Raw genomic sequence first — 16604 nt, 5'->3', positions numbered from 1 at the left:
GAAATAAGGGGGGGCCAGTGCTTACAACTGCACAAACATAGCTAGGCACATTCATGGAGAAGTGGGACATGTCCCTGATGAATAAATAATGACCTTTGCAGCAGTTTTTGAGAAGAGTCAATTAACCAGTGCACAAGGTCTCAGTCTTGTGAATAAAAACTGGAGACCTTTCCACTTGGGCTGATCAAAGAGAACAAAACACCAACAAGCACAAAACATCAACAAGCGATTTGGGATCTCAAGGAGATTGCTAAGATGAATATCAAACTCCCCAAGGTTTCCCTGTAGGTGATGTGAGGACATCACCCCTGCAGGGTCTGCCATCTGCATAAGCTCCCTGCACAAGCTCCGCTTAGGTGGTATAGATTTTCCTTTGTTTCACATCACCTTTATTGGGGATGGCTTTGCCAAGGCATGAAAAGCCCCTCTTGACTGCCATGTCAGTTCAGATTCTGCTCTTCCTCCTCTACATGTACCACCAAATGGGGGAACCTACACAGATGTCATGGATGTCTTTGGATTTTGAATCATGCTGCTTATGGCTGTTCCCAAGACATTTATGTAAACCTGGAGTGGGCGTACCCCAAAAGTGTTTAACAATAGATGCTCTAGAGAAACTGTTTCACATTTTTCATCTTGATTTTTAAGAATCATTTTTCTAGAACCATCAAGTTTGTCTTTAACAACATCTCCAATTAATATCAGAGAGGTTTTATTGTCTTAAATACTGAACTTAATAGGATGTGAGAAGGGCCATTCAGAGCAGGAGTTTTAGTCTTTCTGGAGCACAAGCTTTTATTACATTTAAGGGAAGTAGATAAAAATGGTATTGTTTTCTACTGAAACTCTGACAATGTTCAGAATAGATGTAATTATTGTAGATGCCACTCTAGAAAATGGAAATTAGGACCTCTCATTAATGATGAACTGCTCTGAAGAGAAATTCCTTCGTGCTTACTTAGTGTACAATGGACAGTCTATTTGCAGCTGTTCTTTCTTGTGTGTCATCGAGACAATGGGAGTTAATTAAAAAATATTGAAGGAACTGCAATACCTATTCAGACTTGTGGGGTTTTGAGGATGCCTGTTAGCCTACTTACTGCTGCAGTGTGTGATATGAGCTGTATCAACTTTGTTTTATTTTAATCACTCAGTCAATTACTATTCCAAATCATCCCATCCTTGGCTGGATGTTCTATTCAAGCATCAGCTGTTTTCAAAGAGAAACAAGGCCAGATCACACAGGAGGTCTTGGGGTCTCCTTTTGTTTAGCTTTTGTCTATGAAACATAGCTAGAGTCTCAACCAAACTGATAACACAGTATTTGAGAGTCATGACCCTTTATAACAGTGTCTAATCAATTATTAACTGAGAAGTGTTGCAAAGTTTGTGGCAATGAAAGGAAAAAGCTTTTTTACACACAATTCTCATAGGAAGGGCATGTTATCCAACTGTTTCCTCAATGCTATTATCCAGAACAGCATAAAACAATATATGTAGCACATGATGAAGGGAAGAACTGCAAGGTACTGCTGGTCCTTTGTTTTGGCTGGATGGTGAATGGTTTGATGGTTCAGGTACCTGAAGCCACATTACAAAATTTTGGCAGGGCTTGATGACTAACAGTCTACTGCCAGGTGTAAAAGGAGGTGTCTTTTTTATTACCCAGTTGGCTGTTTAAGGGGATAACAGTTTTAGTGCCTTAGTCTGAAGTTCCTGAGATGTAGCAAGATGATTCCAAGGCTGCCAGTTTTGTTTTTATGCCTTCCCAGTATCATTTTGGCTTAATAAATATTTAGCTCATCCTGTAACATGCTGGGAAGTCATGGAGCAACCCTCTCTGTCATTTTTCTTGGCATGGTACCTGTTACTGCTGCTGCATGTATATTTAATTAAAAAAAATTATTCCTCTACAAAGTATTTACAAAAATATTTATAAAATTAAATTTAGTAGTAACAGAGTTGATCATGAAGCTGACTGCAGGCAGTGATTACACTATGGCACTGGTACAATGAATCAACTCGTCGTAAGTCCACATGAGTACCACTAACTTGCACGGGAGTGGGTGGGAGCACACCATGAAATAGTCTCCTGAAAGTGCTTTGTTGGTTGAGCTGTCTTTTAGCTTAGGCAGTAGGAACTACTGGTCTCAGACTAAGTGCTCTCAAATTGAGTGTCTGTATTGAGTACACACAATTGTTAATAATTACAGATCCTCTGAATCCTTATATATGACTTTTTGTCTCCTGAATGAAGATCATGTTAGATTTAAATTTCATCGTGAAACCCAAACTTGTTAGAAAGATGAGTGGTGAAAAGCAGGAGTTACAAAACAATTTGTATTACCATCCTATCCTGTAGATGTGAACATTAATCACAGAATCATAGAATGGTTTAGGTTGGAGGGGATGTTCGAGATCAGTCAGTCACCACCTCCCTGCCATGGGCAGGAAAACCTTCCACTAGACCAGGCTGATCAAAGTCCCATCCAACTTAAACATTTCCAGGCATGGGGCAGCTACAACTTCTGTGGGCAACCTCTTCCCATGCATTACCACCCTCACAGTCAAGATTTCCTTCCTAATATGTAATCTTAACCTACTCTCTTTCAGTTTGAAGCCATTGCCCCTTGTCCTACCTCTCCATGCCCTTATCAAAAGCCCCTCTCCATCTCTCTCTTAGCCCTTTTAGGTACTGGCAGCTTCTATAAGGTTTCCCTGGAGGCTTCTCTTCTCTAGACTGAACAATTCCAGCTTTTTGAACTGGTCTTCATAGGAGAGGTGCCCCAGCTCTCTGATCATCTTCATGGCTCTCCTCTAGACTTGCTCCAACAGGTCCATATTATACTTATGCTGGGGATCCCTGAGCTGGACAAGTGATACTCTCCAGCTCCACAATAATCCATTAGACTTGTCTAATAATGGAAAACCATATTTTATAATTTTGTAATTTTGTTTCTTCCAAATATCATGATGATTTTTTTGTTAGTTATTCCTTATTAAACAGTAGTAGACAAGACAAATATTCAGAAGAAAAAGATTTATATGGAAATAAGACACATCGGACAAAAACCTTTGTACTGTCTTCTGGTGTATTTGCTTCCATAAATTTCAATTAGTTTGCAAGGAAAACAGGAGTCAGAGCTAAAGAACAGGAGAAAGATAACTACTTTCAAAACTACTGGGGAATGATTCCATAAAAGCATAATCTTAAGCTTTTCCTTGTTTTACTGGAATAGAAAATGAGCAAAAAACATCTCCTACAATTCAAATTTGTTCTAAAATATCAGAATAGCACCATCTGACTTTAATGCTTATTGTGCTGTTTCTCTGGAACAGCTTTGACTTATCTGCTGTTAAATCTTCATTTAATTCTTCTGCACTGTTTCTATTTTCTATTGATTTAGACGTCTCTTTTTCCATTTTGTTAGGTTTTTTTGGGCTGTTTTGAAAATTGCTAGACAACTTCAGTAAAATACACATTTCTCAAGAGTAGTCTTTATGGCAACTAATGACATGGAAAATATCAGAAAGAAGGCTTTCATGCCTTGTACTGTTCAGCTTTATATGCCTAAATCACTGCAGAACACCAAGATTAATAAGAGCTACAAGGTCATTTATTCTGGTCAAAACAAGGGATATACTTTGTCAGAGAATTTTAAGACTCCAGTACTAAGCAGCACAAGCAGGATAAAATTTCCTTTCAGTAAGCGGGAGCAATAGTCCTCCTGAAAATCAAACCCCTCTGAACAGGCTTGTAGATGGGCACTTGAATACTGATAGTGTGAAAGACCATAAGTTTTTTATAAATATTAATCCAAATATTTTATCTTGCCTTAGATTATCTCAGTAATGGCATCAGTAACTTTGTCTATCTTGGAATTGGTACTGGTCATGGTCAGATGATTTAAAGCCCCTACCTGGACCACAGAGTCTCTCTGTTAATTGAGAATCTTGTAAGGACACTAATTTTAGAGTCCTCCTACAGTACTTTTAGGGCACAAAGGAAAGTTTCTTAGTACCCTAAGAGTTCTGATCCTGAACTAGAAAGAAAGATGACCTTAAAATTGGTAAGTATATTGAGAGCAGAGGCATTAACTTGTTGAATTTGGAGCTTGGAGCTCTTTATTAAGCAGAGATAACTGTATGGCAGCCCAGCTGGTAGAAGTGTCTCATCAATTTAGGGGGCTGAAACTATTTCATTCCCCTTACTCATTCCCTCTCTGTCCACTTCTCTGACACATCAGCAAGGGTCACTAGTCAGTGGCAGCTCTGAAAAAGGCTTTTTTTTCAGACACCACTCTCTTTAGCAAAGAGCTGAAAACACAGGAGACACAGGCCACCAAAATCCTGTCAGTCTCATTCACTGTTGGCCAGCATGACAATTGAACAACCTAGTTTAGAGATCAAAGTACCACACAGGAGTTTCATCTTTAGTAAATCCAAAAATCCATCTACTAGGAACGAGGTTTCCTTCTCACTAATTTCTTCGAGGGGAAGCTCCCATGCCTCAAGAGCTGACACTCTGGGATTTTTCCCCTATATGAATTGCAGTTCAGGGGTCTGACTCCCATGTCTCTGGCATTGGCTGTAAATCTCATTATTCTGTTCGAGTACATGTGACCACTCCGGATTTGCAAGGAATGGAAGAGAAGGCAGCAGATAATTCTTATCTTGATTTTACCTTAGACTTCTATTTGAAACCAAAATGTGGGGATTATGCTTTGATGACAAGAAACAAACACCAGCAGTGAAAGTGAAGGCACAACATTTAAATCTGACTTTACAATGTTTGGGTTTCTACTGCAAATGGGTTAAGTAATGGGTTTTTTTGAGACAAGATGTAGTAAATGTACATCCTGGTATCTACAAAATCATAAGTGCATGTAAATATTTCTTTCCCCCAAAAATGAGGAAGAAAAGTCTGTTATTGGACTTTAAAAACAGGTCACTTACTAAATCAGAATATGGAAATGGATTGGGAAGAACAATAGAAACTTTTCACATTCCTTCATTTTGCTAGATTGACCAGTAAGTTATACTTAGAGTTTGATCCTCTAAGTGCTAATGGAGCAACATCAAGAAACACTTTTTGTGGGGACCATGGTTCTTTAGAGAAAGATACTAAGATAATAGAAAGTCTGGATAAATGTGAAACTTTTCTTAGAATCTCACAGTCAACACATTGGTTCCTATCAAGAGAGAAAAAAATACTCAAATGTAATATCTAACCAGATGATTTCATAGTTTTTTTAAAATTGTGAGTTTATTGTTTGTCTTTTAAAAATAAAGCCTCAGTTATTGTGATCATAGTTTTTAAATATGGAGCACTTTAAATCATTTTTATAAAGAAAGACTGTGTGCTGTCTAAAATTAAGATTATTCTTTTATTTTTTAAACTAAATCTGGACTTTAGCCTCATACCAAGTCAGAGAAATTTTAATAGTCTTACTACCAGTGTATGTATATCTACATATATATGTATGGATATACACAAGACTTTATGGTGTTTAACCCTCTTAAAGTGTCCTTTCCAATCCCAGTCCAATCTGCTCTTATTTTAGAGGTTGCAAAGTACTGACAGTTGATTAAATTCTAGATTTGTAAGAGCTTGATAAAACCTACATAACATATAAGCTGCTTTAAAAAATTAAAAAAAAAACCAAAACCAAAAAACCCCCAGAATTCATCAATCTGCAGAGAGCTTCTTAAAGCCGTGGGAAATAGGGATTTTTGCAGGGGAAAGTGTGAAAAAAAATCCGCTGGAAGTAGAGGTAGAAGGAAGCAAATGGTCAAAGAGAACAGGTTTTTTAATGGAAAAAGAGATTAAGGCAGGATTACAGTTTTTCCAAAGATAACAGGCAGAAGAGACTAAATATGCCAACAGCAGATTGTTCTGAAGACTAAGGGCTGTCTTCTCATTTTACAGCCCTGATACCCATACTAGAAAGATAGAATGTGTGATCATACCTAGAAAACAAAACTATCCTCTTCTCACCTGGACAGACGGTTCTTTCAGGTGGTGAGCTCTAATCCTTTATGCAAATAAAATGAAACAACATCCAAACTGTTTTGACTTTCGAAATGAGATTTAATTGGATTTGTGGAATCCCCTATGAGAAAGAGATTACCTGGAAAGTACGTGTTCAGTAAGCCAGTGGCAGAACTCGCAGGGAGGAATTGCCTGTAGGGTATTCTCTTAGGGGACTGTTCTCATTACACCATTTAATGTAGAAAGGTTTTTCTTCTTGCTCCCCACTGATCTGACCAAACCCTTCATTAAAACTTGCAGATGCCCATCTTTGTCCCACCTTGATGGGAAGCACCCCTGGAAGCCCAGTGGATCAGGTTTCATACCAGTCTTGACCTTCTGGAGCGAGTCCTCCTTGCAAGACCGGAGGCAAGCAGTGCTTGTGCCCCACCAACCCTTCTGCCTTCAGCTCCATTTCTTCTGCCAGTGTGTTAGATGCCCAAGAATATTTTCATAAGGATTAAGGAAGATATTAAGAAGGAGCTTTATTTCCACATAAGAAGACCTTCTCTTTGTGGAATTTGAGATTATTTCTGCATAGAAAGGGATCTGCTTGCTGAGGACTGTCTTGGAGAGGGATTTAGACATACAGCTAAAAAGACTAATGCGTTGTGGCTCTAGTAACTTCTAGCACTAGGTAACTGTACTGACACTGCACAAATGTAGTGCTGAAATAGACTAATTTTCTCTAATTGGCTTTTCAGAACATAAAACCTGGAGGATTTGTTTCTGATTTGAGTTTACTCCCTCCCAATAGTTTATCACAGTAGGAGCAGCCTTGTTGGTGAGCTCTGCACAAGAGGTAGAGAGTTTTCTTCTCATGAATGATGCATAACCTGCTACATTGAGAACAAGAATGAGCTCTGGAGGACGAATGTAAAAATCAAACAGATAAGGACTGTTTTCTCCTCTGATCTAAAACAACTTCTTCATAAAATGTTATTAGGTTCTCTAAATCTACTAGAAATAATGCAAATAAAATGTTTCAGAGAGGCTATTTATTGGGTTTTTCTGAACATAGTCCAGACTCCAGGTTATTCATGTTAGTAAGATATATTTTAACAACTTTGCTTAGTTTGAAAGCAGCCTCCCATCCATATTTTCCTATTGCTTTGTCCAGGCTTCATTAGTCTCATTGGTCTAGAGCAGCCTTGGATAGAGAGCTGAAGTGTGGCCATGACACAAGAGAAGTTTCTGATTATGGCTAAATGCCTCTTCTATGAATAGCTGTCCTGTAGTGTTGTGATCTTATTACAAGAGAAGGGGTAAGGGGTGGACTGATTTTTATAATCTTATAGCTATAACTTTACTTATTTAACTTTTGTGATTTTCCCTGTCTAGTCCTTTTAAGACTCTATTTTTAGCTTCAGCTAGTCAAATATTCCTGCACAACTTTTATTGCCCAACAGTATTCCTGACTTCCCTACATAATAATTTTTTTCAGATATGTATAATTTGGCATATGTATGTGTGGTGCAGGAAAAGGCAGCATGACAAAATTATCTGAGAGACTCTTTATAATTAAATTATAGCATTTCAGGATTTAAAATGTTAAAAAATTTCAAATAAAGATTGGAGAAAGAGCAAGTTAGGACACCTGACGTATATATTGAATGCAATTCTTCATAAAGTCATAATTTTAATATGTGTCTGGATTTAATATGTCATTCATTTAAAACTTAGGGATTTTGTATCCTGAGAAATAGAAATGAAAAAGAAATTTAGTTCAGGTTTCTGCTCTTCATTAGGGCAATTTCACAGCATTTTCACAATGAGGGAAATCACATACTCATTGGTTTTGAAGGGTTTTCAGTAGCTAATTAAGAAAGTGAGTCAGACTATCTATTTTCATGGCCCAGATAAGATGAAAGCAGAATTACCTGCTGTGTCCTTACAACAAAATCAAAGTAAAAACAAATATAGTGTCTTTGGTCATTAACAAAGCATAACACTGCTTGTCAATATTTTTGAAACACGTAGACATAAAATGAAAATATTAAATTAAAATTTCAAACAGGTAGTGTAAAGCTATGATACTATTGGAATAAAATAGATTTATGAAAACAGAGAGCCTCATGTTTGTTTTTTATTTATAATTGCAATGTTTTGAAAACAAAATTGAGGACATTTTGTGGTGGCCATATTTGGTTGGCTGGTATAAATACATCTCTTAAGAACAGGCCACTAACTACGATTAATTAGAAACTATTTAAATTGATTATTTTATCAATAACTGCTAAACTGAGGCTGTTTTTGCAACACATTTGTCTGTGCTGCCTCCTGCAGCTTGCTTCTCTGATATTTTCATCTTTTGATGATAAAGTCTTTCTGGTACTCATCAACAGTGGAGTCTCTGTTAACTATGCCAAGCTCTGAAATGTTTTAGATTTTCACAAAAGTTCTAATTTTTTAATGGAAATTGGCAAATAAGTAGACACAGATGTTCCCTCAGTTTCACAGGGTGGTGGGATTTCCAATTGGTGTCACACAGATAATACCATATAGGTAAGTGCATAAACATAATTAACAATGACTGCAGGAGTAATTCTCCTTTGTAGCTACACTACTGTTCATTTTCATAATAGAGTAATTAGAATTAGGAAATTCATTGTAATTGAAAATGCTAATATGTACTTTTAACTACCCCAGGTGCTTAAAATCAAAAGGATAACAGTAGAAAAAAATCAGATCCTTGATGATCTGAAAATACAACTGAAAGTCCTCTCTTTCTGAAATACTTCTGAAAATTTTCTCTACAAGTCTTGTTGAGAGTAAATGGGGATGAGGGAGGCAGAAAGAAAAAAGATGTAGGAGCTTTATTGTATATAGACTTCTGGAAACGGACACTGGAAACTGAGTCACTTCAAAACTGGAGTCAGGTTACCCTGGACCAGCCAGGCTCCGTAAAGCCTTTTGCATTATCCAGGTCTGCACTTCCTTCTCTTCCTTCCTGTGCAGTAACTGAAAGATTTGCAACTGGTGTAAAAGCTGAACTTGCACCTGAAGATATTTTCTGTGGAAAATGAGTCTATGGAGCTAATTCAGATTTTCAGACACCACAGGCCCAGACATTTCTGAATGACAAAATGGCTTTGAGTGTTAAACTGGAAAACTTCACAGCCAAAATGAAATAGCGCAAGGAATTCTTGAATCCTGAAAACCCACAAAAGGGAGACACTGCTGGAAAATAATGACATCTGGAAAACACATTATGACATCTAACTGCCCAAATTTCAGGTCAGAGTAACATGAAGATGTGGCAGGGCATATCCCCTGTCTCCACACCTCAGGGGGCCAGTGCAAATAGGAGAGATAACCCAGGTGGGCCAAAGGCCCAGCAGGTATCATCCCCTGGTGCCAAAAGGTCTGCCAGCCTAACCAAGAATCAGCGTCTTGGTATGGAGAGCAGATGTGGGAAGAGATAAAAGAAAACAAACATAGGTGACCAAAAGGCCTGCTTTACACTATGAAAGTACTATGAATTATCACGGAGGCAGAAGTCTCCTACATACACCCTGAGAAGCATGTGAGACTTCTTTCCAAAGTTTGGATGCAATTCTGTGGTTACTTTCCTGGAAATTGAGGGAAAGGATTTCGATGTGTGCTCCATCATGAATTGGATGGTACGAAACATCGGATCCTAAGTTATTCCTTCACTAGCTCTAAAATTGATGGTACCTTTAACCCTGCGTGTAACACTAGTTGCCTCTTTTTGTCTTATTCCTGTGTAGTAATGTCTGTTTTAAGTCTTATGTCTGTTAATTTTGTGTCTATTAAATAAATAATTCATTCTCTAATAGACTAAATCAGCCATTATTAAAGAACTTGCAAACAAGAGTGGGTTTTGGGGTGCTGGCCACCTCAATAAAGCTACTGCCTGCTGCCAGAAGCCTGGGCAAAAGGCAGGAACTTATTTAAACCCCCACATCTAATTCATAACAGAAGAACAACAAAAATGTTTTTTCATCCCTAGTGGGATTTTGGTGGTTTCACCTCCTATTTTCATTGCTCTTTATGCAATGGTTGCAAGTGAGTGAGTGAAACTGCTTTCACTGAAAAAATATCAGCTCATATATATGAAATGTATCTGGAAATACAGAAAAATCTCGATTATCCCTGCAGCAGGAGCTGACATAATACAAAGTTTATATTTGTATTCCAGAAAATCCACAAATACTCATTAAAGGGTCCTTAAAAACCTCTGAAAACAAGAGATCCTTCCTTAGCAATATCACTGTTTCCTTGTACAGCTCCACATTTCTAATGGTACCTCTTGTTTATCTCTAAAACACAGATTATAATATGTTTGGCTCACACTTGTGTGACTTTCCACAACTGGCTCTTTTAGGCATTGCACAATACTGCATAATGATAGCAGTAGCATTTATCATTATTAGAATGACAAAGGATTAGAGATTATAAATCTAAGGGATATTAAGAAATTGGAAGGATCATTTTGAGAGAGCAGAAACTTGATTTCTTATTTTTAACAATACACAGTAATCAATAGAAGTATATCTGAAGCATTTATATAGCTTCCATGATTGTATAAACTTGGAGCCTCATTCTGCAATTGCTTATGGACAAGCATACCACTCCTTGTTGTAGGTTAAAACTCGTGTTGTTTCATGAGTTAAAACTCATGAGTTAAAATTCATGTTCTTACTTTAATTTTACTGGTCTTCTGATTTAAACAAAGTAAAGACAAAAACAGACCTTACAGGACCTTTCTGGCAAGCTGTCACATTTCATATGACATACCATACATATGACATGTCAATACACTTTAATTTTCTATTACTTTCACTTGAAGAAGCAGAAGATGTGTGGAGATGAAAGGAGCCTCAAGAGATTTAAATTAAGTAATCCACTACTATAAAAAGTAGCAGTACCACCGCTGAAAGCAACAAAAAACTTGACCCTGCTATAACAAACCTCTAGTTTAGACAGTTTTTGGGAAGTGAAGGGGAAATAAATTGAAGCGGAACAAAATTTTGAATTCCTGACATTATTGTCTGGAAGAATTACACAAATAATTATTACTTTATTTTCTCTGCACATTTTTAGTTCCTCAACCATATTTTTCAAATTTTCAGAAGCTACATTTCTTCGATTGTCCTGCATACTCATTTTCCGCCTTTTTTCTCCCTTTCATATATTATAGCTATTTTGTAGAAAGTCATAGAATTAATTTAGTAAACTTTATCAAGATTTAATCCTTACTTTTTAAAATGTGATATACTTTAACATGTAGTAAGATTTTTTACATTCATGTGAACTACAGATTCCATGTGTCATGAAATGTTTATCTTCAAGACAGAAAAATGCTAGCAGTCACTGAATTGGTGCATGTGTGCTGATTAAGTGCTAAAAAAAGTGGTCGCCTGAAATGTGACCTTGTCAGTCTTCTTAAAGCAGATATGTTTAAACATTGCTTAAATGAGATGCTACTTCAGAAGCAAGGGGAAAAAATAGAATGCTGAGGGAAAGAAGATCTCCATTCCTCAAGGTGTTCCAATATTGGAATATTTTTTTAATGTTGTTGTTCCATATACAAATGAAAAGCTGAAAAATTTATTAAACATATTTATATATGTAGGTATGCATAATAACACAATTTCAAAGTTCCAAGAAAATTAATCAGAGATATTTCAAAGTGGTATTTTCCAAATTTTTGAGTTAGTTTATTATTAAATTAAGTTTTAGAAGAGATCTTTCATTTGGTGTCCTGTTGTCTGTATTTTTCTCCTGTGGGCATTTTCCTTGGCTCAAGGACATATTCCCTTATGCATTTTCAGTCATATGATGCCTGTGACACACTACTTTGTTTGGTTATAGATGAATCTCAGCTGCAGTGAGGTAACACTCCAGGAAGTTCTGCCCTCAGGGAACAGCACAGCCCTGAAGACTTGCAAGGCACTGGGCCAAGATAAAATGCACAGGTCAACCTGACTTAATGAAAACAAATATTTCAGATCCAACCACTACTTCCCCACTCTCAAAAAAAAAACCAACAAAAAATAACCTGCCCACCCAAATGGAAAAAATCTGTTTTTATTTTCCTAATAGAAAATACAAGTTCAGCAAAATTTAATTTCTCAAAATATTTGTCTTTGTACAAGCTTCATTTTACATGAGAGGATAAAATAATTCTAATGGGAAAACCTTGTAATAATATGGAACAAGGGAATCTTTTGTTAGTGTTTTATAAAGTTTTTTACAATGACCTCAAGAAAACTATGGTGAAAGTAAAGCTTACAAAATAATAGTTTATGGAAGATTAGACAAAAAGAAAAAGGGAAAAAACTAAACACCCCAAAATCCCCAAAAGGCATGAAAATATGATCCTGCAGTTAAAAAGAGAACAGAGCATCCTAGATAATATCCCTCAAAGTCTTTTCAGTCAGCAACGGCTGCAGAGATGTCGTGGCAGAGATACCTGGCATTACTCAACACAGTCATGCATACTGAGTCATTAGTCAATGAAGTCTAGAACATGACATCTTCCTAGAACTCTGCATAAGAGCATGACTTGCAGGGGGCAAATTAAATAAATTTGAGAAGTAATATACATATTTATGCAGCAGGGCAAAATGAAAGGCTAAATTCATCTGAGGATGATACAGCAGTGTAACATATATGATACAGATGCTGCTCCCTTGGTGCAAAATAATAAGCAGCAAATTTCTCTTTATTTGATAGTTCTTATTTTGGATTGGAAAAGATGATCATCTAGGATCAACTATACCTATTCAATCAAAAGTTCCCCTAACCCAGTGTGCTAATGTACACAGTGGCCAAAAGCTGATTTTTCAAGAGTTTAAGAACAGAGAAACAGAACAGTGATACTTTGCTGTGGTGGCCTCCTAGATACAAAAAAATCCATCCATGAGCCTGAAGTGATGCTTTGGTATTTCCTCTGTCTAGAGAGTGTTCACTTCCATTAACTTGCTTAGTTTTCACAGACTCACAGAATCTTGCAGGTTGGAAGGGACCACAGTGGGTCATCTGCTCCAGCATCCCTGCTCAGGCAGAGCCATCCCAGAGCACGTGGCACAGGATTGTGTTCAGATGATTCTGGAACATTTTTCACTTGACTAATACAAGTTTTAATATCTACAACACTCTGAAACATGAAGTTCCCCAGCTTAACCCCTCTTGTGTAAAGAACCATTTTTAAGCACCTGCCAGTTGCTGTTTCATTTGATGGGCTCTTGTGTGGGAAAGGATGATGAACAGCCACTCTATTCATTCTGTTTCCCAGGGGAAATCTTTTAGATATCATATCAACTCAATACACACCAGTGCAGCAACAGCATAAAACTCACTTAACCTCCACAAATCAGGTGGTATCACACTGCAGTCAAGGCTGGAAAAGCCTGGTCTTGTCCAATTATCAATACCAGTTAATACAAAAATAGGAATTTTTTTTCTGGTGACCATACCTGTCGCTGGTTTTCTGTTTCTAGTCTCAGTCTGGCTTCCACGCATCTTCTGGTCTCCAGGAAGGCTTGACGTTGTGCCCTGTCTGATAGGTAGCTAATGAAGATTCCTGCAGTGTTCATACACATAAATAACACTGCCTGAGCTGCTATCTGCAATGAACAACAAATAGGATTTGATTAGACAGGAGAAGCAAAAATATCTGTCTAAAAAAAGAAAGAGAGACAATGACAGCTTTGTAGGCTGCAAAAATAGCAGTTAGGAAACTTTGCATGAAAGAAAGTCTTGGATCTTAAGTAGAGACATCAAATTTGTAAATTTTCTCTGCCTTGAGGATGAGATATGCAGTATTTGGGGGCATTAAACTCTGGTTGAACCACAAATTATATTTCCAAAAACTGACTCACAGAGCTCTAGCCAGGAATGATTACAAACATAATTAACAAATTGTTTTTGTACTGCCTTTTCTGCAAGAGCAACTTTGTGATTTGCTCCATGGCTTTAGTTTGGGAAGCAAGCCATATTAAGAAAAACAAAGAATGTCAGTTAGCTAAGAACTAATATCAGTGATAATAGTTATTGTATTATTGTTGATCAAATTAAATAAATTTATTTTCAGTTGATGCCAAAGCACAAATTTGCACAATCTGAATTCTGAACCATTCAACAGGGGAAGCTGAAAGGACAACCAAATTCTTGCACAACCAGTGCCTGTGTACACAGACTTTTTCTTTGCTGAAATCTACGTAAGGGCTGAACTGGTTTTCCTTGTAGAAACTGCGTCATGGCTTCTTCCTTTTCCATATGAACTCTAGAGAGCCAAATGGGAGTGGATCCTTGGAGAGTGTAAATTTCAGTTGCTTATTTGTTTGTCATTGACCTCTCTTTGTGCTCTGCATGTTTGTAAGGCAGGGCGCATCAACGCCATTGAAGTGAGGATTGTTTGGGAAAGTGAGTAAGAAACTGGCAGTATTTGACTGCACAGAGACAGTACAAAGTTCTTTAGCCTCAGTACTTTTATTCAATATCTCATCCTTGTTATTGATTGCTATTTCAAAGACTCTGATAGCTATGGGTGATACCTACAGGATCATAACAACACCAGAACAGCCACACCAAACAGATCAAGTGTTCATCATTCAGGATACTCTCTCTGGTAGTGGAAAACAGAGAGTGCTCAGGGAGGAGTAGAAGGATAAAGCAGTAGTTAATATGTACATAAGTACAGCGAACATTCAGTGATGCTTTGTCAAACCAGTATTGAACACTCCAGCAATCTGTGGTTGCAGAACACCGCGGGCTAGACATTGTATTTTCTTACTATTATCTAATAATCAATCTTCCTAAAATCCAAGTGTTGTTTGTCCTAATAGAAGACTCCTTAATCTCATTGGGATGTTTTGACTCCGATCTGCAGGTCTCACTCCCCATAGTCATGAGGGTTTGAAAGTGAGATCTGATATCAGACCAAAAGCATCTGGCAGGAATTTTGGCTTTATATGTTCCCGTATTTATGAATATGAAGTATTGTTCTATTACAGTACAGGGAATTAATTCTCAGTTTATATGCCATGATTAAATAATAATGCATATCCTGGCTCCAGATGAAATTTTGTTTAACCTTTTCCAGCAGTAGACGTCTAGACAAGGCTTGTGAGAAGTAGGACATGATTAGCACGATCCTTGAATCTCCCTGGCTTCCAGGATCCTCTGAGCTGGAGGTGGGATACTCAATGCACCTGCACAACTTTTCCTGATGCCTTTCTCAAGTTAATAGTACATTTGGATCCTATGTCACTCAATAATAAGGATTTTTTACAATCTAATTAGGCCCTTTGTGATAAAAATGTTTCCTTTTGTTTGCTTTAATTCACAGCTTTATCATTTCTTTGAGTGCAGCATCATGTTTGTAAACAGTGACTAATCATTTCCAATTAATTTGCTTGTCACTATTTCTGACTATACTGACTTAAAACATAACACCTTACTTTTACTTTTTAAAAGAGAGGAATTTGAGACTCTTTAATCACTCTGCATGTATCACTATTCTCCCTTTGCACTTACCGTTTTTTTCCTGTTATCTACCATATCCTGTTTTACTGGAGACATGTTGCCCTGGACCAGCCAGCTTCCCCCAGACACTGTCTGCCTTTGCTCCAAGATAAATCAGAGAAGGCAGTAATTTATCTATGAGATAACTCCTTTCTGGTGCAGGCTACTAAGAGGTGTATGATGAGCTGACATGAGATTGAGACTAGCACAGAACTGCATTGTTCATCAGGACAACTGAAAGCAGCTGTGGGAGGTTGGAGGAGTCAACTTTTCATGCCTTTTTCACTGACTTTTAAATTTGACCTGGACCGTATGTTCGCACATAGTGGGAAAGTTAGAGTACAGGGTGAAAAAAAAGAAAAGCCCAGTTCAGTCACCCATCTCTCTTAATGTTCAGGATTTGTTCCACTCACTTCAGCAGATCTCAGAGTAAGTGCACTAGAATTTGACCTTCAATTAGATTTCATGAGTACATAATTTGATTTGGAGAGAGGGAATAATGGAAAGCATGTTACAGGTAAAACAACAGCTTATGCAGAGGCAGAGCCAGCTTTTCTTACACATGGTAGTCTGATTGAAACCATTCCAAAGAGTAAAGCAATATGACTTGCAAGGCATACTAATCTGGGGCTCTTGTTAATAAAAGAATAAACCAGACATATAAGACTTAAGTCTCTCATTGCTGCTCCTTTTTCCTAGAGCTTATTGGGGTTCCAGAAGTCTTGGAGAATTTTCTACAACCTATCAGGACTCTGTTTTAGAAGATGTACAGAGTTGCATTATGTTTTTGACTGGCCTGAAAGTAATCAGTGTTCACACAGTAGGGAAGCTGAGGCATAATGTGAAAAAAGAAAATATTTTCACAACATTTATAAGGCTATTTGTACCTTCCACAGCACTTAAATAATGAACCATAGTAGACACAGCAAGTGATCTTAAAAAGCCATGAGTGATATATTTTGATGTTAAATATGGCTCTGAGGAGGTCTGCTTCTTGAATATTTAAAAAATGCAAAGAAGGTACCCTTCACCGTACTGCTTGGGAATACCTGTAACAGGAACATCACTGTCCCTGCTG

At 37.4% G+C, this 16604-nt stretch overlaps 1 protein-coding gene across 1 annotated transcript in view; it reads right to left on the bottom strand.

Moving 5' to 3' along the window:
- Positions 1-16604, bottom strand: part of ADCY8 (adenylate cyclase 8) — a 120346-nt gene that overhangs the window by 76130 nt on the left and 27612 nt on the right. Inside the window, exon 2 of the mRNA XM_017746100.1 lies at positions 13477-13626. Within this exon, the coding sequence (XP_017601589.1) occupies positions 13477-13626 (150 nt within the window). The remainder of the gene's footprint in view (positions 1-13476; positions 13627-16604) is intronic.

Source organism: Corvus brachyrhynchos, unplaced genomic scaffold (genome assembly GCF_000691975.1).
Source record: "Corvus brachyrhynchos isolate BGI_N302 unplaced genomic scaffold, ASM69197v1 scaffold28, whole genome shotgun sequence".
In the NCBI taxonomy this organism is placed as follows: Eukaryota; Metazoa; Chordata; class Aves; order Passeriformes; family Corvidae; genus Corvus; species Corvus brachyrhynchos.
Note: the sequence above shows the minus strand (reverse complement) of the source record. Positions and strands in the feature narration are given on the sequence as shown.